This window comes from Urocampus carinirostris, chromosome 4 (genome assembly GCF_059441175.1).
Source record: "Urocampus carinirostris isolate Australia breed hairy pipefish chromosome 4, RoL_Ucar_1.0, whole genome shotgun sequence".
Taxonomy (NCBI): domain Eukaryota; kingdom Metazoa; phylum Chordata; class Actinopteri; order Syngnathiformes; family Syngnathidae; genus Urocampus; species Urocampus carinirostris.
This window is the reverse complement of record NC_142352.1, coordinates 930,997-958,025: the sequence shown is the minus strand read 5'-3', so window position 1 is coordinate 958,025 and position 27,029 is coordinate 930,997. Positions and strand designations below refer to the sequence as shown.

General features: G+C 44.5%; 1 protein-coding gene across 1 annotated transcript in view; it reads left to right on the top strand.

Annotated features, from left to right (window-relative positions):
- The window catches only part of LOC148366606 (plakophilin-3-like), a 38,799-nt gene extending 13,942 nt beyond the window's left edge, over positions 1–24,857 (top strand). Inside the window, exons 6-13 of the mRNA XM_088333406.1 lie at positions 3,892–4,051; positions 4,124–4,232; positions 5,470–5,634; positions 10,038–10,226; positions 10,311–10,464; positions 11,619–11,814; positions 13,305–13,392; positions 22,051–24,857. Coding sequence (XP_088189532.1) covers positions 3,892–4,051; positions 4,124–4,232; positions 5,470–5,634; positions 10,038–10,226; positions 10,311–10,464; positions 11,619–11,814; positions 13,305–13,392; positions 22,051–22,092 — 1,103 coding nt within the window. The 3' untranslated portion in view covers positions 22,093–24,857. The remainder of the gene's footprint in view (positions 1–3,891; positions 4,052–4,123; positions 4,233–5,469; positions 5,635–10,037; positions 10,227–10,310; positions 10,465–11,618; positions 11,815–13,304; positions 13,393–22,050) is intronic.
- Positions 24,858–27,029: the final 2,172 nt, after the last annotated feature.

The window sequence follows — 27,029 nt, the reverse complement described above, 5'->3', positions numbered from 1 at the left end:
TTTACCGTTCGATGACGTTCACAACAAAAACAAAGACGGAATGGTTTAAGTTGTATTACATTCCCAACAAATGCAAGACGAAGTGATTTTGGTGATATGTTCGCCATTACATTCCCTAAAAGTGAGATAAAACGAGGTCAAAGTGGTTGTAGTAGCGAGGGGATGCAAATCTCGGCAGGGATGCATTTCTCGGATAACACCGGGCTGTAGAAATCATAACCGCTCAAGACACAGTGAAGATCAAGATTTCAAGCTATGGCACCGAAGAAGCCAATATGTTATTATTGTAATCGTTTTTCATTTTGATTTTATGATCTTGTTATGAAATGAAAAGAAATGTCAAGAAATAAAAATGGATTAAGACGAGGTCACTACGGTGACGGAGATCTATGTTCACCCCTTGACGTCTCGAGCACAACTGACGTGCGCTCGGCAAATCGCGCCGTATATACGCGGAGAAAGGCGTTTGACCGTCACACGCGTAACACGCTAATTTCACGTAATAACACCACGATACAGGCGCAGAACATGCTATTACCGTGCTCCACCCACGATGACCCGCTGAAATTTCCCGTCCTACCCATGTGTAACCACGCCCTGGCCGCGGCCAGAGCACGCCGTTCCGCGTCATTTCCGCGTCATTTCCGCGTCATTACCTCGTGTGCCGCCCGCGGTTAACACGTGCTCAAAGTTTTGAGCAGCTCAAAACTTTTTGGCGCGGCCAACCGCGTGTGAATTTCCGACCGCGAGTAAAGCACTGCTGTATCTCGTCTATATGGCGATCTCAAAGCGTCCAATAGCGTCCGCCTCACAGGCAGAAATTTCTGGCCGTGATTCAGCCGCAAACTGCTGTGTGACCGGCCCCTAACCTCCATCGGACGATAGCATGCTGCTAACTTGCAGCCTTCTCCTAGCATGACACTAACATACTGCTAACCTGCCACAAACATTCCGCTAGCATGCTATAAAATGCCACTAACATGCCGCTAACATGCCGCTAACATGCTAAAGCATGTCACAAACCTTCTGCTAACCTGACGCTAGCATACTACTAACTTGCAACTAACTTTCTGCTAGCATGCCACTAACATACCGCTAACCTGCCACAAATGTTCCGCTAGCATGCTATAAAATGCCACTAACATGCCGCTAGCCTGTCACTATCTGTAGATGTGTCGCAAGCATTTTGCTAACAAATCACTAGCCTACCGCGAACATTATGCTAGCAGCTATAGCCTGTTGCACACCTACTGCTAATGAGCTGCTAGCATGCTACTAACCTGCTGGAACACGCTGCTCGTACGCCACCGACATGATGCTAACCTCCATCGGATGTTAGCATGCTGCTAATTTGCAACTAACTTTCTCCTACCATGCCATTAACATACCGCTAACCTACCACAAACGTTCCGGTAGCATGCTATAAAATGCCACTAACATGCCGCTAGCCTGCTGCTATCTGTTAATGTGTCCCAAGCATGCTGCTAACTTGCAACTAACTTTCTCCTAGCATGCCACTAACATACCGCTAACCTGCCACAAACGTTCCGCTAGCATGCTATAAAATGCCACTAACATGCCGCTAACCTGCTGCTATCTGTTGCTAACAAATCGCTAGCCCACTGCGAATATTAGCTAGCAGCTATAGGCTGTTCCACACCTACTGCTAATGAGCTGCTAGCATGCTACTAACCTGCTGGAACACGCTGCTCGTACGCCACCGACATGATGCTAACCTCCATCGGACGTTAGCATGCTGCTGATTTGCAACTAACTTTCTCCTAGCATGGCATTAACATACCGCTAACCTACCACAAACGTTCCGGTAGCATGCTATAAAATGCCACTAACATGCCGCTAGCCTGCTGCTATCTGTTAATGTGTCCCAAGCATGTTGCTAACAAATCGCTAGCATGCTGCTAACTTGCAACTAACTTTCTCCTAGCATGCCACTAACATACCGCTAACCTGCCACAAACGTTCCGCTAGCATGCTATAAAATGCCACTAACATGCCGCTAACCTGCTGCTATCTGTTGCTAACAAATCGCTAGCCCACCGCGAAAATTATGCTAGCAGCTATAGCATGTTGCACACCTACTGCTAATGTGCTGCTAGCATGCTGCTAACCTGCTGAAAAACGCTGCTCGTACGCCACCGACATGATGCTAACCTCCATCGGACGTTAGCATGCTGCTAATTTGCAACTAACTTTCTCCTAGCATGCCATTAACATGCCACTAGCCTGCTGCTATCTGTTAATGTGTCCCAAGCATGTTGCTAACAAATCGCTAGCCTACCTAACATTATGTTAGCAGCAAGAGCACACCTACTGCTAATGTGCTGCAAGCATGTCACAAACCTGCTGCTAACCTGACGCTAGCATGTTGCTAACCTGCTTAAAAACGCTGCTCGGACACCACCAACATGACGCTAACCTCCATCGGACGTTAGCATGCTGCTAACTTGCAGCTTTCTCCTAGCATGCCTCTAACATGCGGCTAACCTGCCACAAACATTCCGCTAGCATGCTATAGAATGCCACTAACATGCTGCTAACATGCTAAAGCATGTCACAAACCTGCTGCTAACCTGACGCTAGCATGTTTCCAACTTGCAACTAACTTTCTGCTAACATGCCACTAACATACGGCCAACCTGCCACAATTGTTCCGCTAGCATGCTATAAAATGCAACTAACATGCCGCTCTGTAGATGTGTCGCAAGCATTTTGCTAACACTAGCCTACCACGAACATTATGCTAGCAGCTATAGCCTGTTGCACACCTACTGCTAATGAGCTGCTGGCATGCTACTAACCTGCTGGAACAGGCTGCTCGTACGCCACTGACATGATGCTAACCTCCATCGGACGTTAGCATGCTGCTAATTTGCAACTAACTTTCTCCTAGCATACCATTAACATGCCACTAGCCTGCTGCTTTCTGTTAATGTGTCCCAAGCATGTTGCTAACAAATCGCTAGCCTACCTAACATTATGTTAGCAGCAAGAGCACACCTACTGCTAATGTGCTGCAAGCATGTCACAAACCTGCTGCTAACCTGACGCTAGCATGTTGCTAACCTGCTTAAAAACGCTGCTCGGACACCACCAACATGACGCTAACCTCCATCGGACGTTAGCATGCTGCTAACTTGCAGCTTTCTCCTAGCATGCCTCTAACATGCGGCTAACCTGCCACAAACATTCCGCTAGCATGCTATAGAATGCCACTAACATGCTGCTAACATGCTAAAGCATGTCACAAACCTGCTGCTAACCTGACGCTAGCATGTTTCCAACTTGCAACTAACTTTCTGCTAACATGCCACTAACATACGGCCAACCTGCCACAATTGTTCCGCTAGCATGCTATAAAATGCAACTAACATGCCGCTCTGTAGATGTGTCGCAAGCATTTTGCTAACACTAGCCTACCACGAACATTATGCTAGCAGCTATAGCCTGTTGCACACCTACTGCTAATGAGCTGCTGGCATGCTACTAACCTGCTGGAACAGGCTGCTCGTACGCCACTGACATGATGCTAACCTCCATCGGACGTTAGCATGCTGCTAATTTGCAACTAACTTTCTCCTAGCATACCATTAACATGCCACTAGCCTGCTGCTTTCTGTTAATGTGTCCCAAGCATGTTGCTAAAAAATCGCTAGCCTACCTAACATTATGTTAGCAGCAAGAGCACACCTACTGCTAATGTGCTGCGAGCATGTCACAAACCCGCTGCTAACCTGACGCTAGCATGTTTCTAACAATCTGCTGACCTGCTGCAAAAGTTCTGCTAGCATCCTAGCGATTAAGGGCTCTACAAATAACCATGACTTGATTTGACCGTCATGCTGCTAACGTTATCTTTGTTGGCACCGGCAGGCGTGCTGTGGAATCTGTCATCCAGGGACAACCTGAAGGAAAAGCTGTGCCGGGAAGCCTTGTCGGAACTCGGCGCTAAAGTCCTGATCCCGCTATGCGCTAGCGTCCCGCTCAGTCCCTCGGAGAAGGACATCTTCAACAACACCAGCGGTTGTCTCAGGTAACACCGAGCGTCTCTAATCCTACTTGGCCTTCGCCGCCCTGCCGGTCTCGTCAACTTTTGCTCGTGCAGAAACTTGAGTTCGGTCAACCAGAGGACGAGAGAGAAGATGAGGGACGCGCCGGGACTGGTGGACTCGCTCGTGTCTTACGTGCAGCAAGACATCAGTATGGACGATAAGGTAGCCGAAACAGCTTCTCGTCTTATCTTGTCTAGTCGTATCTCTTCTCTATTGGTCTTGTCCAGTCTGGTCTCATCTTTTGAGGTCTTGTCGAGACTTGTCTACTCTGGTCTCGTCTGGTCTATTCTAGTCTTGTCTTGTCTGGTCTTGTTTGCGCTAGTCTGGTTTTGTTTCTTCTCTACTGGTTTTATGTAGTCTGGTCTGTTCTCTTCTGGTCTTGTCTAGTCTCCTCTATCCTGGTCTCGTCTGTTCTCGTCTGGTTTTGTCTAGTCTGGTCTTGTGTCTTCTGGTTGATCTAGTCAGGTCTTATCTCTTTTTTTCTGGTCTAGTCTGCTCTCTCCTCTACTGGTTTTGTCTAATCTGATTTTACTTAGTCTGGTCTCGTCTAATTTGCCTGTATTTGCTCTCGTTCCAGTTTCATGTAGTCTGGTCTCTCATCTTCTTTTCTTGTCTTCTCTGATATCTACTAGTCTGGTGTTGTGTCTTCTCTACTGGTTTTGTCCAGTCTGGTCTCTCCTTTTCTGGTCTTGTCTAGATTTCTCTATCCTGGTTCTCGTCTGATCTATCCCGCTCTTGTCTAGTCTGGTCTTGTTTTCTCTTGTTTGGTTCTATTTCTTCTCTACTGGTTTTATATGGTCTGGTCCCTTCTCTTCTGGTCTTGTCTAATCTCCTCTATCCTGGTCTCATCTGATCTCGGCTGGTTTTGTCTAGTCTGGTCTTGTCTCGTCTCTTCTGGTCTGATCTAGTCAGGTTCAGGTCTCATCTTTTTTCTTTTGGTCTAGTCTGGTCTCTCCTCTACTGGTTTTGTCTTATCTGATTTTACTTAGTCTGGTCTCGTCTAATTGGCCTGTTTTTGCTCTCGTCTTGTCTCTTTTCTGTTCTGGTTTCATGTAGTCTGGTCTCTCATCTTCTTTTCTCATCTTGGTGTTGTGTCTTCTTTACTTGTTTCGTCCAGTCTGGTCTCTCCTCTTCTGGTCTTGTCTGCTTTTGTGTACTCCGGTCTTGTCTCATCTCTTCTGGTCTTATTTAGTCTGGTTTTGTCTCTCTCTATTAGTTTTATGTAGTCTGGTCTTTTCTCTTCTGGTCTTGTCTAGTCTTGTCAATTCTGGTTTTGTCCGATCTTATCTAGTCTTGCCCAGTTTGGTCTTGTTTTCTCTCTTCATATCTCGTCCTGTCAGGATTTGTCCGGTCAGGTCTCATCTCCCCCTGCTCCCATCCCAATCCGTTTTTCCCTCAGGGCTTGGAGAACTCCGTGTGCATTCTGCGGAATCTGTCCTACCAGTTGTACTCGGAGTTGCCCCTATCGGTGCGACTCCGCCTGGAGGGTCCCGGCAGAGGCTCCGCCCCCAGGGACGCCGAGTCCATGGGCTGTTTTACCATCTACGGCAAGAAGAACACGCAGGTGGGTCGTCCGACAGATCCGGATGCCGAACCCGCGGCTTCGCATCCTCGGGAGGATGTCGTCGACGATAGAATCCCCTTTGCAAAAGTTTGCACCCCCACGGCGCAAGGACGCCGGACGGCAGCCGCCTCGGAAAGTCGAGAAACGCGTTTGGGTCCGTGGGGAGGCTCGAGTTCCGCAGGCAGGCTTAGCGCGCCGGTCCCCGCCCGCCATCTGTCACCGTCTGTGTATTTCGTCATGTATTATGTCATTTATTATTTCTGTTATTTATTTCTGGGTGTATTTTGACACTACAAAGAGTTATACAAATGAGGGGGCGGGTCCGGCTGGCTGAGCTTGACACCTATTGGCTGACTTACGCCAGGGAATACGTGACCAAATACTCAACAAATTTACAACCAAATGACAAACACAAATAAAGATAAACAATAAGATGATTGATAAGGAAAAATTGCATGTTAACATCTACTCGTTAGCATGTAGCCCTTAGCATGACTCATTAGCATACAGCCAATAGCATGGCTTGTTTGCTTGTAGCCATTAGCATAACTCGTTAGCTTTTAATTGTGAGCATCTAGCAGTTATCGTTACTCATTGGCATGTATCTGTTAGTATTTCTTGTTAGTATGTAGCCGTTAGGGTGACTCGTTAGCATACAGCCGTTAGCATGACTCTCTAACACGTAACCTTTAGCAGGTAGCCGTTAGCATAACTCATTAACATTCAGCCACTAGCCTGACTTGTTACCATATATCCGTTAGCATTGACTCGTTAGTATGTAGCCATTAGCGTGACTCATTAGCATACAGCCACTAGCATGACTTCTTAGCATGTATCCATTAGCATGACTCGTTCCTTTCTAGTTGTGAGCATCTAGCACTTAGCGTGACTCATTAGCATGTATCCGTTAGTATGACTCATTAGTACGGAGCCATTAGCGTGACTCATTAGCATGTAGCCATTGGCATGACTCGTTAGCATACAGCCATTAGCATGACTTGTTAGAATGTAGCCATTAGCATGACTCGTTAGTATCTAGCACTTAGCGTGACTCATTACCATGTGTTCGTTAGTATTTCTTGTTAGTATGTAGCCGTTAGGGTGACTCGTTAGCATACAGCCGTTAGCATGACTCTCTAACATGTAACCTTTAGCAGGTATCCGTTAGCATAACTCATTAGCATACAGCCACTAGCCTGACTTGTTAGCATATATCCGTTAGTATGACTCGTTAGTATGTATCCATTAGCATGACTCATTAGCATACAGCCACTGGCATGACTTCTTAGCATGTAGACATTAGCATGACTCGTTCCTATCTAGTTGTGATTATCTAGCATTTAGCGTGACTCATTAGCATGTATCCGTTAGTATGTCTCGTTAGTATGTAGCCGTTAGGGTGAGTCGTTAGCATACAGCCGTTAGCATGACTTGTTAGCATTTATCGATTAGCATGACTCGTTAGCTTCTAATTGTGAGCATCTAGCAGTTAGCGTGCCTCATTAGCATGTGTCTGTTAGTATGTAGCCGTTAGAGTGACTCGTTAACATACAGCCGTTAGCATGACTTGTTAACATGAAGCCGATAGCATAACTCCTAAGCATGTAGTCGTTAGCATGTAGCCGTTAGCGTGTAGCCCTTAGCGTGACTCTTCACAATGTAGTCGTTAGCATCTCTTTGTTAGCATGTGGCCGTTAGCATGACTCATTACCATACAGCCACAAGCATGACTTGTTTGCATGTAGCCATTGTCATTCTAATTGTGAGCATCAAGCAGTTAGCGTGACTCATTACCATGTGTCCGTTAGTGACTCGTTAGTATGTAGCTGTTAGCATGACTCATTACCATACAGCCACTAGCATGACTTGTTTGCATGTATCCATAAGCATGACTCGTTCACTTCTAATTGTGAGCATCTAGCAGTTAGCGTGACTCATTAGCATGTGTCCGTTAGTGTGTCTCGTTCGTATGTAGCCGTTAGGGTGACTTGTTAGCATACAGCAGTTAACATGACTCGTTAACATGTAGCCGGTAGCGTAACTCCTAAGCATGTAGTCGTTAGCATGTAGCCATCAGCGTGTAGCCCTTAGCGTGACTCTTCACAATGTAGCCGTTAGCATCTCCTCATTAGCATGTAGCTGTTAGCATCTACTATTGAGCACGTAGCTGTTAGCATACCTCATTAGCATGAAGCCAGTGTATGAAACGTTAGCATTAGCAGTTAGCGTGGCTAAATTGGCTCGTTAGCACATAGTCACTAACATGTATCCATTAGCACGACTTGTTAGCATCTGCAAGTTAGCATGTATTCGTTAGAATGCAGTTGTTGACAAGCCTTTTGCTCACGGTTACACTTCATGTGGGTCAGTGACACCCCTGGAAACGCCCCTGGTTACCATGGCGACCTTTAAATGAACGGGCTCATTCATTTCGGATGGGGAAAAATGTCAGTTGTTACGGCGACTGTATCGCCGTGGTAACGGCTATCTCTAACAAATGACACAGCGTACGATTCCCAATCGATCCGGAAATTTTTGACATACACGCATACGGAGGATTACATAGCCCAACTCATGGCTACTATGCTAACAGCACTGTTAGCAATTCGAGGCAAAACGCTGTTAGGAAATACACGATTAAAATGTAGCGTTTACCAAATTTTTCCAATGAGTTATCTGACGGCAGCACGGCGGCGCAGTGGTTAGCGCATGTGCGGCACAGTTCATGTCTTGGGAACCTCCTGCGTGGGTTCAAATCCAGCTCCAGACTTCCTGTGCGGAGTTTGTATGTTCTCCCCGTGCTTGCGTGGGTTTCCTCCCACGTTCCAAAAAACATGCATTTCAGGTGAATTGGCCGGTCCAAATTGTCCCTAGGTGTGAATGAGCGAGTGAGTTGTCTGTCCCTGTGTGCCCTGCGCAACCAGTTGAGGGTGTCCCCTGCCCACTGCCCGATGATTGCTGGGATGGGCTCCAGCACCCCCGCGACTCACTGAGGATAAGCGGTGCAGCTGATGAGATGAGATGTGGCTGACTCTATTAACCAAACATAATCTTCATTCACCCAACAATGCATGCTCTTGGAAAAATGTACAAGAGACCACACGGGGTCAGATTTATTTTCGTAAAGTATTTAACTAAGTGAATTCCATCAAATCAGCCAAATTCGCCGAATTAGTGCCGCTCTTCATCGAGCCTCTCTCTCAAAACAATGCCTGACGTCCTTGTGCAGCTGGCTTTTTACGTCAGATTCCTGTTATCAACAGAACTAAACAAAACGTTCGCATTCGGAACGGCGCGACCTGTCATTGACCTTAAGCCTTCTCTGTGAAAAATCTTCATTGCATTCACTAAATGTAATGTATTTTCCGCACTATAAGGCGCACCTAAAAGTCTTGATTTTTTTCAAAAGCTGACCATGCGCCTTATAATACAGTGCGCCTTATTTATGGATCAATATTAAGTCGCAAAGTCTTGCAACTAAGGCAAGCAGCCGCCGACTGGATTTTCCCCCGAAGGCGAAGTCGTCCGCGGTGTATGCTGGGATTTATTTACCGGCGTTTCATTGGCTAACCAATGTGTCAATCATCAGTTGAATCGATCACTATTGGCTAAAGATATTCAGAGGTCAAGGGGCGGATCCTTTTTATCATTTACAGGCTGGCATTGGCTTGAACGGCAAAACAAAGCCTGCAATTGGCCGAAGAAGATGAATGCGTATAGCACGTGGCTGACGGCATAATGAAAGCATTTTCTTCTATTCTGTATTTGTAAATATTTTATTCTCCTGGATTTACTAAACTCACGGATATAAGAGGACCACGGCTGCACATTATTATGAACACAACGACTTCGGTGAGCTACTCCGGGTTTTATATTGTCCCTGTATCTTGTTTCAGACTGAACTCGATGTTTCTGTGATAAGCGGTGCAGATAATGGATGGAATGGAGTGTCTATTTTTAAATTCAACTCAATTCCAAGTGTTTATTGTAATATGCACAATAAAGTTGCGAGCGAAAAAGAAAATAGAAACTAAGGAATGGTTGGCATTTTCTTGAATCCCAAGACTTTAACCTTCCTAATGATATTTGGAACGATGCATTTGAGGCACATCGTACCTACACCGCACCGTCTTTGCAAGCTTTGGGAATGTTAAGGGGGTAATCAGTTGGACTGAACCATCTGACTGTTTTGTCGACGTTCCCATTGTAGCGCCTTATAATCCGGTGCGTCTTATGTATGTCAAAAATAGGACCAAAAACTATTTTTTCGGGGTGCGCCCTATAACCCGCTGCGCCTTATAGTGCGGAAAATACGGCAACTTGTATAAAATTGTATCCAATCCCTTATAGTCAAATAAATCAAATATAATGGACGGAAGTGACCCATTTTTGGCGTCCCTCAGCACCAGCGCCAGCAGCAGAACCTGGCCATCCTGTCGGAGGCGTCGCGTGAGCCCCGCGGCGCCGAGTGGTTGTGGCACCCTAAGGTGCTGCCCCTCTACAAGCGGGTGCTGCAGGCGGACCAGAGCACGCCCGCCTCCAGGGAGGCCGCCCTAGGGGCGCTGCAGAACCTGACGGCGGGGGACGGCAGGGTACGGCCTAGGGTTCGGCTTCTCGCCGACGACCGGAACCCGCTCGGTTCACCGTGACCGATCGGAAGCCTTCTTTTCCTTCAGTGGGCCTCGGTTCTGAGTTCGGTGGTCCTGGAGCAAGAGCGTCTGCTGCCCACCCTTCTGGACCTGCTAGATGGCGCCGACGAGGCCGAACTGCGCCCGCTTAGCGCCCTACTCAGGAACCTGGCAAGGCACGCACCCAACAAGGACCTCCTCGGTCAGTCCCCCACACTATTGGTTAGCTTATCGTAGCCTAGCTTCTTTGAAATCAGTGTCGCTGAGCTACGTGTGTGTTAGTTTATATTTGCTTAGCCAAGCATTGCTGGACTAAGCTTAGCTTATCTTAATTGAGTTTAGCATATGTTAGCTTATTTTTGCTAAGCATTTATCCAAGCGTATTTTAGTTTAGTTAATGAAATGAAATGATCTGCATTTCTCTAGCGCTTTTCAAGTCAAGACTTCCCAAAGCGCTTTACAGTGTGCTTCACATTTCCCAATAGCGGCCGTGCAGCCATGTAAGGCGCTAACCTGCATATTGGGGGTATGAGGGGTTCAGTGTCTTACCCAAGGACACTTCCACATGTAACACGGAGGAGCCGGGATTCGAACTGCGATCTCTTGCGAGCGCTCTACCTCCTGAACCACTGCTTGTCTTTAGCTTTTCTGTATGTTAGCTTACCTTTGCTAAGCTAAGCATAGCTTAGCGTAACCAAGCTTTGCTTCTCTTAACATAGCCTACGTTAACCTGTTTTAGCCCTAATTTAGTGTATCTTATCTTATCTTAGTGTAATTTAAAAAACATAAAACTTATTTTAGAGCATCTTCCCTTAGCTTAAACTTGTTTTTGAAGCGACACTATACTAAGCTTACCTTAGTTTTCTGACTCTCAGCTTAGCCTTTCTTTGATTTATCTTAGCTTTGTGTATCTTGAGTTAGCTTGGCTTAACTTAGTGTATCTTAGTATTGTTGTGTTTTGCTTAGCTGGGCATCTCTAGACTAATCTTAACTTAGTTTAGTAAATCCTATCTTTCTTTAGCTTACCTTAGCTTATTGTATCTTACCCTTGCTTTGTTTAACCTAGCTTAACGTAAGTTTGGCGAACGCAGCTCTATCGATTTTAGTTTTGTGTATCTTAGTTTAGTTTACTTTGATGGTCTTTGATTTGCTACCTTTTGCCTAGCTAAATGTCACTGAATTGTTCTTCATTTAGCTTAGCTTAGCTTAGCTTAGCATAGCTTAGCTTTTTCTTGTTGAACCAAGTGATGCTAAACTTTATCATCACTTATTTTAGTTTAAGCCGACTTTGAGCAAAGTGTTTAAGAAATGGTGTGAAGAACCGGTCCCCCTGGTGCTGTTGTTTTGGTGGTTTAGCCAAGAACATGGTGAGCGTCCTGGTGGCTAAGCTACCGATGGACGGACTCCAGAAGACGCCGTCCAGCGAGGTGGTGGTCAACATCTGCGGCGCGCTAAATCACCTGCTCACCTGCAGCTCCTTGGCAGCCCGCGACATCGCCTACTTCAACGGCCTGCCCAAGCTAGTGGCTATCAAGATGGCCCGCGACAACAGGTAGGCTAACGTGACAGAGCTAGCAAGAAATAGAAAGAGAAAGGAAAGTTGCCGGTAGCTAGTTACTTGCTTGAGCTAACGACCCTAATTTTCAAAGTGAAAAACTAGCCCACCAGCTATTAACACGTAGGCTAGCTCATAGCACTTCTCGCTGTTTCTGAAAATTTTAAACTTACAAAAGAACAATAAATAATGCCTCTACTGTGATAAAGCTATTTAACGTTAGCGCAAGTGAATTCGCAATATCTAGCCACATTTTTGTTAACGCTAGCTAGCTAGCTAGTGACCTAAATTTAAAATCCCTGGCTAGCTACTGGCTAGCGCTTCTGTACATAATGCCTTTACTGTTTTATTGCTAATGAACATTAACGCAAGTGAATTCACAGTCTCTAGCCACATTTTTGTTAAAATTAGCTAGCAGATTACAAACTCTAGCAAGCTAGCAACCCAGATTTTAAAGCGCAGGCTAGCTACTGGCTATAATTTTGGACATAATGCCTTTACTGTTTTTATTGCTAATGAAGATTAACGCAAGGGAATTTACAACTACTAGCCACATTTTTGCAAAGGGTAGCTAGCTAATTACTAACTCTAGCAAGCTAGTGACCCAAATTTCAAAACGCAGGCTAGTTACTGGCTAGCGTTTCTTTTTATTGCTAATGAACATTAACGCAAGCGAATATTCTACTACTAACCACATTTTTGCTAATGCTAGCTAGCTAATTACAAGCTCTAGGTAGCAAGTTAGCGACCCAAATTTTAAAGCGCACGCTAGTTACTGGCTAGAGCTTCTAATACATAATGCCTTTACTGTAATTACCGCTAATGAATATTAACGCAAGTGAATTTATAACTACTAGCCACATTTCTGTTAACGCTTGATAGCTAATTACAAGCTCTAGGTAGCAAGCTAGCGACCCAAATTTCAAAGCATTGGCTAGCTACTGGCTAGAGCTTCTAATACATAATGCTTTTCCTGTATGACTTGACTTGACTTGACTTGACTGTAATTATCGCTAATGAACATTAATACAAGTGAATATACAACTACTAGCCACATTTTTGTTAACGCTAGCTAGCTAATTACAAGCTCTAGGTAGCAAGCTAGCGACCCAAATTTCAAAGTGCAGGCTAGCTACTGGCTAGCTCCTTTAATACATAATGCTTTTCCTGTAATTATTGCTAATGAACGTTAACGCAAATGAATTTACAACGACTAACCACATTTTTGATAATGCTAGCTAGCTAATTACAAGCTCTAGGTAGCAAGCTAAATCTCCAAATTTCTAAGCAAAAACGAGCCTACAGGCTAGCTACTGGCTAGCTTTTCGCAGCAGTGCTCTAACACGTAACCTTGGAAAACAATAACAATAAAAACGGCCTCGACTGTAATTGCAGCTAATGAATGTTTAGCGCCGGGCTTCTGGCCGGCGCGGCTGTGGAATTTCCTCCCGGGTAGGGTTTTCTCACACTTTGTCACCGTTTGGCAGCTCGGGCGGCCTGAAAGCGTCCAGAGCGGCCTCCACCGTCCTCTGCAACATGTTCCAGTACAGCAAACTGCACAAGGACTACAAACTGGTGAGTGTCCAACGAGAGTAGGGTTTGAAAAACAGGGTTTCGAAAATATTCGAAAAACATCAGTGGCTTTCGAGCAAATACAAGGACTGCTAAATTCGAGTTTGTAAGGTAATGTTAGCACAACAAACTTGTCCAGACAGGGTTGGGGTTTGAAATAGGGTTTCAAAAACTTTTTCAGGCTCTTTCCCAGATATAAGGACTCACAAGTCAGGTTTTAAATCTCTAAGTTTGGGTTATGCTGGCACAGCAAGCTTTTCCTAATAGGATTAGGCTTTGGAAATAGGTTTTTCAGGCAAACACTGGGACTCCTAAATCGGGTTTCAAGTTTTTGTTTAAGATATGCGGGAGTAAGGTTTGAAAATAGGGTTGCAAAAATATTTTGGGAGTTTTTTCAAAAAGGTCTGTGGCTTTCGAGCAAATACAAGGACTGCTAAATTCGAGTGTGTAAGGTAATGCTAGCACAACAAACTTGTCCAGACAGGGTTGGGGTTTGAAATAGGGTTTCAAAAAAAAATTCAGGACCTTTTGCAGATATAATGACTCACAAGTCAGGTTTTAAATCTCTAAATTTGGGTTATGCTAGCACAGCAAGCTTCTCCTGATAGGATTAGGCTTTGGAAATAAGTTTTTCAGGCACACACTGGGACTCCTAAATCGGGTTTCAAGTTTTTGTTTAACTTATGCTAGCACAGTAAGTTTGTCCAGACGGGTTTGATATTAGGGTTTCAAAAATGTTTTCAAAAAACTTTAAAGGCGTCCAAACAAATACGAGGACTCTTAAAGTCAAGTTTTAGATCTTTAAGTTCGGGTTATGCTAGCACAACAACCTTGTTCAGACAGGTTTACGGTTTTGAGAATTAGGTTTCAAGAGAACTTTCAAGTCATATACCAAAACTATTAGGTTTCAATCTTAAATTCCGGTTCCTGCTAACATGGTAAGCTTGTCCAGGATTAGGTTTTGGGAATAGGTTTTTCGAAGGAACGTTTGAAGCTTTTAAGCAAATACCAGGACTCCCAAGTCAGGTTATAAATCTTTAAGTTTAGGTTCTGCTATAGCAGAGCAGGTTTGTTCAGGTCAAGGTTTCAAATTTGGGTTCCAAGCCAGGCACAGTGTTAGGCTCGTTTCTGAATAAGATAGCAGGACCAATAAGCTAACGATAACAATTGTGGCAACCTAGCTAGTGCCGAACCGTAGCTTCCAGCAAAGTAGCTAACATGATACTTGTTTTGAGCTTAATCGAGCCAAAATATACACAAAAATGACTGTTTTGAGCCCTACAGGTAAGGTTCCGAAAATATTTTCAGGGTTCAAGACAGAAATTGAGTAAAACGCTTTTACTGTTACCAATGAAAATGTTTGAAGCCTGATTTGGGTTTCAAAGTAGGGTTTTCACTTCTGATTTTGGTTTCAAGTCGACTTTGAAAATTTGAGTTTGAGTTTCATTCGGTGGCTTTGAAATTCCAATTTCATGTTTCACTTAAAGGTTTTGATAAAGGTAAGGTTTCCACTGAGACAGGGGTTGGGTTTTAAATGGTGTGGTTTGGACCTTCTATTTCGAAGCCAGCAGGTTTAAAATATTCCCTGCATTTGCTTGCATTGCTTTTTTAGGAATTTCATGTTCAGGTCCCAAATGGGATGTCAAATCAAGGTTTTGCTTTTTGAAGTAGGGTTTCTAGCCAGGCTTTTGACTTTCAAGTACAGACAGTCAAACATGAGGCGAGGTGGGGCTGGACAGGACAGAAACGGATTGTAAGGGGGGGGGGGTATGGGCGGTGGGGGTCTTTGGATCCTGACCCCCCCTCCGCTCTGGCACCGCCTGCGAAAGCCCTACCCGTGATTTAAGGCGAATTCTCCAGAATGAATCCTTGTGTGAGAACAACAGCGCTGCGGACATCTGGTTGCCACGGCGACGACCCCTCCCGCTAACACATGTTACGCGTTAGCTTACGGAAAGTCCAGCGTGGCTGATGCAAGACGTGCGCCTTAAAGGGACAGTGTGTAAAAATGACCCGCTGGAAATCTTTCCGAAAAGACTCCAGAAGGACAGGACTTATGAAGGTGGTTGTTAATACTCTAGAGCAGGGGTGGCAAAATCATTTGAACTCATGAGGGGCCACACGAAAGAACAAACGTTCTCTCGGGGGCCGGACTGGTAGATTAGCGAGAAAGGGAAGGGGAAAGCGAGAGTGAGAGAGAGAAGGGGAAGGCAAGAGCATGCGAGAGAGAGAGAGAGAGAGAGAGAGAGATAGAGGAGAAAGCTAGAGAGCGAAAAGTGAAAGAGAGAGAGAAAAGCAGGAGCAAAAAGTGAGAGCGAGTGAGAGAAAAGCGCATGCAAGAGAGAGTAAGAAAATGAGAGAGAGAGAGAGAGAGAGAGAGGGAGAGAGAGAGAGAGAGAGAATGCAATAAGCAAGCGAGAGAGAGGGAGAGAAAGTGAAAAGCAAGTGAGAGAGAGAGAGAGAAAAGCTAGAGAGAGAGAGAGAGCACGAAAGAGACAGCGAGAGGGGAAAGCAAGAGAGAGTGAAAAGTGAATGAGAGACAGAGAGAAAAGCAGGAGCAAAAAGTGAGAGCAAGAGAGAGAGAGAGAGAGAGAGAGAGAGAGAGAGAGAGAGAGAAAAGCAAGGGAGAGAGGGGGGGAAAGCGCGCAAGCGAAAAGTGTAAGAGAGAGAGGGAGAGAGAGAGAGAGAGAGAGAGAGGAAAGCGAGAGGGGAAAGCAAGAGTGAGAGAGAGAAAGAGAGAAAGAAAGTGAGAGAGAGAGAGAAAGAATGCAAAAAGCAAGAGAGAGAGAAAAACTAGAGAGAGAGAAGGCGAGAGAGAGCAAAAAAGACAGAGTGAGAGAGAAAGCTAAAGAAAAAGCGAGAGAGAGAGAGAGAGAGAGAGAGAGAGAGAGAGAGAGAGAGAGAGAGAGAGAGAGAGAGAGAGAGGAACGCAAGTGGGGAGAGCAAGCGAGAGAGGGGAAAGCAAGAGAGAGCAAAAAGTGAAAGAGAGAGAGGAAAACGGGAGCAAAAAGTGAGAGTGAGAGAGAGAGAGAGAGAGAGAGAGAGAGAGAGAGAGAGAAATAGAAAAGCGCGCAAGAGAGAGAGAGAGAGAGGGAAAGAGAGAGAGAAGGAAAGAAAGAAATACAAGTCCAGTGTCTTTGTTGGAGGCACCTGGCTTTGGCAACATCTATTGGACATATTTCAACCTGAAGCTTGATTTTCTCTTGCGCTTCTCTCAGCGTTGTCTTGCGGGCCAGATTCAATCCCTTGGCGGGCCTGATCCGGCCCGCAGACCGCCTGTTTCCCACCCCTGCACTAGAGTGACAACAAAAGAGTGGCTAGAGAAGGAAACTGTGTGGGTATAATTGAAGATACTTGAATCACAGGACTCTGCAACACCCGCTTACTTGCTTGACGAACTATATAATAAAATACATCAGCCATAGCTTACAACCAAGTTGTCAACAGGAGTGGCTAGAGAAGGAAACAGTTGGGGGAAAAGTGAAAGAGGCTTGAGTTGTGAGACCCGGGAAAGTTTACTTTTTGATGAGATGGAACGGATCACAATAGCAATGGCAAAAAGTCAAAGCCTGCAGTCAAGGCGTTAACCTGTGTGGCTAGAGAAGAAAACAGGGACAGGGCAGTGGTCGTTAATGTGTTTTTGCTTCTGATTTTAAACGAATTTCGGATTTTTCAGCTCTGGGGGGCGCTATAGCACACAGACACACTAGGGCTTTATGGTTTGACAATGAATTTGTGGATTGGAAGCAAGGTAAGGGTTTCAAGTTGTAAGTATGGTTTGGAATCCAGGTTAAGGTTTTGAAAAAGCTATTTTGCTACAGTAGCTCCAGTGTCGTTCCGGTTGCCCGGTTTCTCTTTTGAATTCCACACAAAAGGAGGCGTTGCGGCCCCGATCGTAAAAGTGAAATACGGCGCCGTTTTTCAATCCTGCCATTCAAAGCCCAAACGGCTTGCTAGCAACCGCGCCAAATACTAAAGCGGGGGCGCGCAAACTACGGCCGGCGGGACACATGCAGCGATATATATATATACATATATAGATGAAATACTACTTATAAAAACGTTTTCTAGAGCCAAATTTGTCCTTATTGTCCCTTTGTGTGTCTACAACTGTCAGGAACCAGAACCGGATCAGGACCCAAATGCGTAACGTTCTCACACAAGCCTTTTATTTTACAGGAAATGGGGAGTCACGCACGTTAGGCAGCATTGTGAAATGACAGGAAGCCAGAGACAGACGAGATCGATTCCAATTGCCCGAGTTGATATCGGACAGATGGGGTCGATACTTGACAGACGGGATAGATAATGAAACAGGATATCGAAAATAAACCGGACAAACGGGACAGGAACGAAAACTGGAGGGAATAATAAACAGGACAAAAATAGACGGGAACGAAACTGCAAACCGATATTAAACAGGATAAAAAGAAAGGAGAACAATACCGGACTGGAAATACCAACGGGAAACAGGACTGAGTCAGAATCCACGTCTTTCGGGGCAGAGGTTCGTTGACAGACTGACAAAGGAAGAGTGAGAGCTCTGAGCTTAAATAGCAGGGAAGCCAATCCGTCAACGAGCTGCAGCTGGCACCACACGGGCAGGACCAATTGGGCTTCATGGCAACCGTGACATTATGAATGTTAAAAAAAATATTGCGAGCGAATGAAAAATTGGGAACAAAAACTGGAGAGAATAATAAACAGGACAAACTCGACGTGAACGAAACTGGAAACCGATATTAAACAGGACAAAATAAACGGGAACAATACCGGACAGGAAATACCAACAGGAAACCGGGACCGAGTCAGAACCCACGTCTTGCGGGGCAGAGGTTCGTTGACAGACTGACAAAAGGTGAGTGAGAGCACTGAGGTTAATCAGACGGGTAGCCAAAATGTCAATGAACCGCAGCTGGCGCCACACGGGCGGGGCTAATTGGGCGCCATGGCAACTGTGACACACCATATACTCGTAATTCTACTATGGACATTCTACAAAAAAAAATACAAAAAATACTACAAAACGATCACATTTTTGTGTTTGACACAGGGTGCTCACATTTGCTTTCATTTTGAGTGCTACAAAAACAAAAAAAGAGAAAGGGAATATAAACTGTATAGGTTGGATCCCTTAAGCACACAGATGGTAGGGTCACCATTTCCTGTGGTGCGTCTTGGGCTAAAGGCCCCCAGTTCGGGACCTGTCAGGACCAGAACAGACACAGGACCCACTTGCGTTACGTTTCTCTCCGTTTTATTGGGAAGAGAGAAAAGGAGTCAGTGTCGGGAACGGAACAAACGGGTCAGTAGCCTGGACAGGAGAGCAAAAAACTTGGTCAAGACAAAAAAAAACGGGGCGGAGCCGGGAAACAGATGGGATACAAAACAGGAGTGAGTCAGGGTCGAAAAGCTTGCCTAGAGTAAGCTGAGGTTAGCAGACGGAATGACAACGGGTGACAGATAGGAGTGGGTTTAAAATTGTGACGGGGAGCCAATCAGAGTCCGAGGCATTTGGCGCCAAAGGAGCGGGCACAGGTGATTCCCTGTCAGGACAGGAACGGAGACAGGACCCACTTGCGTTACGTTTACCTCAGTTATATTGGGGAGAATGAAAAGGAGTCGGTGTCGGGAACGAAACAAACGCGTCAGTAGCTGGGACAGGTGAGCAAAAAACCTGGTCGGGATTAAAAAACGGGTCGAAGCAGGAGAACAGACGGGAGCAAAAACAGGAGTGAGTCAGGGTCGAAAAGCTTGCCTACATTTCTCTCAGTTTTATTGGGAAGAAAGGAAAGGGTTGCACCCACAATCTGGTGATCGCTGGGCACGGGAAACAGGTCGCTCTGAACGCGGAGGTGGGACTTCCGTGGCGAGCGATGGCGGTGTCAGGAACAGAAAAAACGGGTCAGTAGCCGGGACAGGAGAGCAAAAAAAGGTAGTCGGGATCGTAATCGAGTCGAAAGCCAAGAGAGGAGAGTAGACGTGGTCAGGATCAAAAAACGAGTCGAAGCCGGGAAACAGACGGGAGCAAAAACAGGAATGAGTCATGGTTGAAAAGCTTGCCTAGAGTAAACTGAGGTTCGCAGACGGACTGACAATAGGTGACAGATAGGAGCAGGCACAGGTGCATCACATCAGTAATCATGACAGGACCGGGTGGAAATATATATTGGCCTGGAGAGGGATGGGCGCCACCAGGCCGGACATGCCCATGACACATCTTCATAAATGAAAAAAATCGATCGTTTTTCAAAATAGGCCCCTTGGCCTCATTTTTGAAGCCAATGTGGCCCCTGACTTCCACTAGTTACCCACCCCCAGGCTAAGAGACACCGGAGAGTCAAGACGGCCATCTGGACTGGGATTCAGATAAGACGCAGATGTTGCAGAAGTGTCCGCCCCCTGTTATCGTGTCTGGCTCCGCCCCCTCCTCCTCCAGGATTTGTTTCTCAGGAGGAAGCGGCTTTTTGTTTTTTTAGGGACGAGCCGCCTCCTCCGGCCCGGCCCCGCCTGGCCCTTCCTCAAAAAGATTCCGGCAGGAAATTCCTTTCCTCGCAAACTTCACACGCGTATCGAAAACAAACAGGAGCGCTGTTCTCTCTCGTTTTCACTGAGTGTCGGGACCCAAACGCAGGAAACCAGAAGACGTAAAACAAGGGATCTTATCAAACCCCGAGAAAGGGCGTTTATTCAAAAGACGAAAATGTCACGGTTGCCATGGCACCCAATTGGCCCCGCCCGTGTGGCGTAAGCTGCAGGTTGTTGACAGATTGTCTCCCTGTCAGTATTTAAACTCTGTCCTGTCAGTCCCCTTTTGTCGGTCTGTCTGCGAATCTCTGTTTTTACACGGCAAGCCCTTTTTCGCCTGTCCAGTTTTTTGCTCCTGTTTGTCTCCCGCTACGATCTGCTTTGATCTCGACCACGTCTGTTCTCCCATCCCGTATAACGATCCGTTCTTGATCTCGACCACGTCTACTCTCCTTTCCTGGCTTTCGACTTCTTTCCAATCCTGACCACGTTTTTGCTCTCCTGTCCCGGCTACTGACCCGTTTTCTTCCGTTCCTGACACCGCCATCGCTCGCCACGGAAGTCCCACTTCCGCGTTCAGAGCGACCTGCTCCCTGCGACCATTGATCACCGGATCGTGGGTGCAATCCTTTCCCTTCTTCCCAATAAAACTTTCAAAACGTTACGCGAGTGGGTCCTGTTTCTGTTCTGGTCTTGACAGAAAAAGACTTCACTAATGATAAGGGAGAGTGAGAGCAGGATTGTTGAGGAGGGAGATTTGAGATCTTAGGGTGGTGAAAATCTTGAAAGGGAGATGTGGGAGTAGTGGGTGAATTTAAGGTTAGTCAAGAAGAAGGGTGTGTCAGGGCCAGAACGGAGACAGGACCCACTTGCGTTACGTTTCTCTCAGTTTTATTAGAATGAAGGAAAGGGTTGCCTGGTCTAGTGATCGCTGGGCGCGGGAAGCAGGTCGCTCTGAACGCGGAAGTGGGACTTCCGTGGCGAGCGATGGAGGTGTCGGGAACGGAAAACAGGTCAGAAGCCGGGACAGAAGAGCAAAAAACGTGGTCGGGATCGGAAACAAGTCGAAAGCCAGGAGAGGAGAGTAGACGTGGTCAGGATCCAAAAACGGGTCGAAGCTGGGGAACAGACGGGAGCAAAAACAGGTAGGAGTCAGGGTCTAAAAAAGCTTGCCTATAGTAAACTGAGGTTCGGAGACGGACTGACAACAGGTGACAGAAAGGAGTGAGTTTAAATAGGGACAGGGAGCCAATCGGCTTCCAATCAGCCAATCATGACAGGGTGGAGTGGCAGGTCTTGGATCGGATGGTCTTGGAACTGAAGAAGAAAGTTGTGGGAGGAGAATCTTGTCGTCTCGGCGAGTAAATGTCTTCAGGAAACAAAACGATTCAGCAACGTGAGGAGGAAGGCCAGAGGCTGCACATTTGACGCATGTGGTTGTTATCTATGAAAATACATTGGTACCTTTACTTACAAATGTCTCTATATGCAAAAGTTTCAGGTTAAAAAGTACCTGAATGGGAAAATTTTGCTTCTAGTTACAAAGTCATTTCAGGATACAACGGCTAAAATACAGTACGCGCTGCCATTCGCCACTCCCAGAGTTCTACCTGGAAACCTGATGTGTATGCGTGAATCCCTGCATGCTCTTCGTGTCCCCTTCTCACTCTGTAATCAGTCCACTGTATTGTACCGCTACAAAGAACTATCCTTTACAATGGACCCCACGAAAGACATCTAGAAATGTGGACAAGGAAAAAAGAAGAGGAAGAGACTTTTTCTGGCCATGCCAAGAGATAATAGAAAAAAACACACACGGTCGTGCAGTAGGAGTTCAGAGACAAGGAGGAGGACACAGCCATCATTCCATCAGCCCAAATTGAAGACATTTTGGCAAAATTCCACAAAGTCTCAGAATTTGTGGAAAGGAATCACCCAGGATAAGTGTTGACAGGTTAAGCAATTGCTCATTATGATGTCTGCCTCGTGCATTTTTCCCAGATTGTGAAAGGCAGACGTCATTGAATCAGTTTTTTCAAAAAACACCGTCAATTGACCCAAGTCCACTTTTGATCCCATTTTATTTTCTCCATTTTTTCTCAAATCTCCGGTTTTTCTGTTATTCCTTTTCAGAAAGGGTTCGCTCGTCGGGATTTCGCCGACGCCACCGTCTGAGCGGAAACCCGCCCGACGGTTTTGCGTCCCGAAGACAGGAAGAAGGAACGACGGCCGCAAAGATCGGCCAATGGGACGGCTTCCTGGTTTCCACGGCAACGCATCACTAATCACTAAAACACGTGTACTACTACTTCCTCCACTAAAATAGCCCAGTTTAGCATTTAGTTGACAAAAATGTCGTTGCTGAACAATAACCCCCCCATTTTTGAAAATCTATGGCCGCCGTGTGTTTTATGACCCTACGCAAGAAACAAAACTGGAACATTTTGGTCCATTACTAGGTGATCACTAACTCAATTGACATATTTTGCGCACAAACAAAAAAAGGGAAACGAAACAGTAACAAGCCATAGCTTGCAGCCAAGTGGCCAGAGAAGGAAACTGGGGAAAACAGCGGATGATCACAAGCGCCAAATGCCTGAAACACTAAACTATGCAACATTCGCTTTCCGAGTAGCGTTAGAAGCCAAGTGACATGAAAAACAAAGTGGAGGCAGCTTACAAAAGCAGAAAGCAGTACCCCAGTGGCTAAAGAAGGAAACAGTGTGTTAAAAAAAAAACGAAAATGAGAAGTGCTGGAAGCCTGAATCACAGAACTCAGCAATCTTTGCTCGTACGAGCAGCCCTAAAAGGCGTTTGACACTAAAAGAGCAGCTGTCAAAACAGTAACAAGCCATAGCTTGCAGCCAAGTGGCTAGAGAAGGAAACTGGGGAAAACAGCAGAAGATCACAAGCGCCAAATGCCTGAAACACAAAACTATGCGACGTTCGCTTGCCGAGAAGCCTTAGAAGTCAAGTGACATGAAAGGACAAAGTGGAAGCAGCTAACAAAAGCAGAAAGCTGTACCCCAGTGGCTAAAGAAGGAAACAGTGTGTTAAAAAAAACAGAAAATGAGAAGCGCTGGAAGCCTGAATCACAGAACTCGGCAATCTTCGCTCGAACGAGTAGCTGTAGAAGGCGTTTGACACTGAAGGAGCAGCTGTCAAAACAATAACAAGCCATAGCTTGCAGCCAAGTGGCTAGAAAAGGAAACTGGGGAAAACAGCAGAAGATCACAAGCGCCAAATGCCTGAAATACAAAACTATGCGACGTTCGCTTGCCGAGTAGCCTTAGAAATCAAGTGACATGAAAGGACAAAGTGGAAGCAGCTAACAAAAGCAGAAAGCTGTAGCCGGGTGGCTAAAGAAGGAAACAGTGTGTGAAAAAAAAAACCCGAAAATGACAAGCGCTGGAAGCCTGAATCACGGAACCCAACGTTCGTGTGCATGAGCAGCTGTTGAATGCGTGTTAACAATATCAATAGCTGCTAGAGGCGAGCCATCACTTGTAGCCAAGTGGCTAGAGAAGGAAACTGGGTAACAAAGGGAAGGTGTCAAGAGCCATATGCCTAAATCACAGAACACGGCGATGTTCGCTAGCCTTTTGAAGGTGAGTGACACTGAAGGACAAAGCAGGAGCAGCTAACAATAGCAATAAGTCTAGCTGTCGGTGTGATATGACTTGAGCTGGTACAGTGGAGTGGCGGGTGGATGCAGAGGAGGAGTAAAGGTAAATTTAAGGTTAGTCAAGTCAAGTCAGGTTTATTTGTATATCACAAGGCGTCTCAAAGGGCTGCACGGACCACAATGCATGTGCCTTCTTTGTATTTCTTGATCACAAGCTTCGTTTCCATGGTTATCATGATCTTGCATCTCCCTTTAGCATTACTGTAAGCCATTGAACAATAGCTAAACAAATTTAAAGCAGATCTGCATATGATATGACGTGGACCAATCGCAGACAGGCATTTTTTATTTTCTACGTTTTTGAACACCATTTTCTTTTTTATCACTATGTTAATGCCGTAAAGGGGGGTGTTTTCCATGCCGTAAAACAATGACGTCATGAGGCAGGGACGCCGTATCCCGGAGTCTTCTGTAAATTGTTTTATTTTTTGTTTTGTAAAGGACATAAAATGGTCCTCATTTATATCATGCTTTTTTGAACAAAACTTGTTTATGAGAATGATTTATGACTCTTAAAGAGCAAATTATGACGCTAGGTAAATGCTAGCCCAGTTAGTAGATGACCTCCGACCTTTTTTGTGTTGCGTTTGTAATTATAGGAAATTCAACTGTCATTCTAGAAGTTTCATGTCATCTGAACTGTTCCAAGAACTTTTAAAAAACGAAACATATTATTGAACACTATTTTGGATTTTGTACAGCACCACCTTTTTGCGGTCCTTTGAGTCATTTTCCTAGTTAAAGGTTCTAACATTGTAATTTCCCAGTTCACGCGAACAAAACACTGTTAACCCGTAACAAAATGAAATGCTGAACGAATAGCACGTGATGCTATCTTGTTATTTTAGATAGATAGATAGATAGATAGATAGATAGATAGATAGATAGATAGATAGATACTTTGTTCATCCCCGAAGGGAAATTCACATTTCCAGCAGCATCCCTGAGCTGAGAACAATCGAAAATAACACGGGAGCTGCTGGAGTGGCTGCCATTCGTGACGGCGCCGGAAGAAAAGATTCAATTTGAATCATGTACAAACAAACAAACAAACAAAATATTCATGTTTCAATAAGTGGAGTGAGATGCCATTAACTTGATAAATGGTCAACTATTCACTCATTCAATAACTGTTTTACACTAATTTTTTTCGTGTCTAGGAAGAAAAAGCTTGAATTAGATGTAAAATTGCGTGAAAATGTACAACTTCACAATAAAAACACACAGTCTACAAAAATGGGTCTTTGTCTTTTACAAAAATATCTGTTTCTTTTATTTGGGATTATAAATGTTGAAAAAATGAATGAATCCTAACAAAATTATTATCATTTTTGAAAAAGTAAATTAATCCTAACAAGGTTATTATTATTTTTGACATTATCTGACGGGACTCGAGTGTATTAATACGGAAAAGGCAAACAGCGCCCTCTGCGGGTAGCTTGAAAAAAGTCCACATTGGGTTCCAAAATTTGGCCAAGGATATTTACAATTACTGTTGAGGTATTTTTGTAGTATTTCAGTGGTAGTACTTTTGAAAAACAAGATCTAGTATTATTTTTGTAGTTTTTCTGTAATGGTATTCCTGTATTATACTGTTACTGTACTGTAATATTATGTTTGTAGCATTTTGTTTATTTACTGTATTTGTCCTAGTATTTTGTCCTCGTATTTTGTAATATTTCTGTACTAGTACTTTCATAGTACTTCTGTAGCAGTATTTGTGTTTTATGCTGTTGCTGTAGTATTTTTTAGTATTTTTATAGTAGCATTTCTGTAGTATTTGGAATAATACTGTAAAAGTATTTTAAGAGTAATGTTGTAGTATTTGTGTATTAGTTGTTGTGTATAAATCTTTTACTGTAGTATTATTTTGGGAGTATTTCTATAGTTGTATTTTTGTAGTATCTAGTTCGTTTACTGTAGAAGAATTTTTACTTCTAGTACTAGTATTTTGTTGTACTTCTGTACTAGTACGTTTATAGTATTTTTATAGTAGTGTTTATGTTTTGTACTATTACTGTAGTATTATTTTAATAGTAATGTTGTAGTATTTGTGAGTATTTGGTAGTATTTCTGTACTAGTACTTTTATAGTATTTGAATATGTAGTATTTATGTTTTATACTATTATTGTAGTATTATTCTTGTAGTATTTCTATAATAGCATTTTTGTAGTATTTTGGAATATTACTGTAGATGTGTTTTAATAGTAATCTTGTACTATTTGTGTATTAGTTATTGTGCATTAGATAGATAGATAGATAGATAGATAGATAGATAGATACTTTATTCATCCCCGTAGGGAAATTCACACTTCCAGCAGTCTACCCTGTTGTTTATTAACAGATGAACATGATGCCCTAGAGGTGCTTGTAGCGGAGTGGATGACGTCACACGCTAGTCCAAAAGTTCGACATCCCTGCGGCAGATGGAAAACTTTTCTTTGTGAAAATCCAGGGATACACCACCTCGTGTTAGCAAGTCCGCCTCCTCTCCGATTCCCCCCGGCTTTCGCGTCTCTGTTTAGCGGCGTTGAAGCCGGATTGCTCCGGGTGGCTACACGTTAGCGTCCGGAATGCTAAACGTGAGCCACGTTTCCGCAAAACACAGCAACTGCGCTCCCCGTGCGCTTCGATGTTTTCCACCAGCACTCGATGATCTTATTTGGTCGTGAGTTCGCATTTACCATGATTACGGATGGTACCGAAGACTTATAACGCCGCTAGCCGCTTCGCTAGCTCCGGCTTTTCCTCCACGATAGGCCCCTTCATCACGCCGGCACGAGAATTTTTCAGGGCAAGGAGTTGAAATTCCTTGAATACACGCATTTCTTGTGCGTTAAAACCCATGTCCATAGGATAGAAGTAATCCATAGTGTAGTTGTCAAAACGGGAAGAAAAAACACCGAAGATAGGAGCAGACAATAAAACAATAGGGCAGCTGCTGGAAAAGGCAGCCGCTCGTGGCAGCGCCGCTTTGATCTATATCTGTAGTATCATTTTGGTAGTATCTCTATAGTGATATGTTTTCAGTATTTTGTACCAGTCAAGTCTATAAAAATACAATAGAAATACTACAAAAAAATAACACTACAATACAGGGGTTCTCATACACAAATACTACAGAAATACTACAAAAGTACTACATTAATCTATTACTGTAGTATCATTTTGGTAGTATCTCTATAGTAATATGTTTTCAGTATTTTGTACTAGTCAAGTTCATAAAAGCACTATAGAAATACTACAAAAAATAACACTACAATACAGAAATTCTCACACACAAACACTACAGACATACTACAAAAGTACTACATTAATCTATCGTTGTAGTATTATTTTTGAAATATTTCTAAAGTGATATTATTGCAGTATTTTGTACCAGTCAAGTCTATAAAAATACAATAGAAATACTACAAAAAAATAACA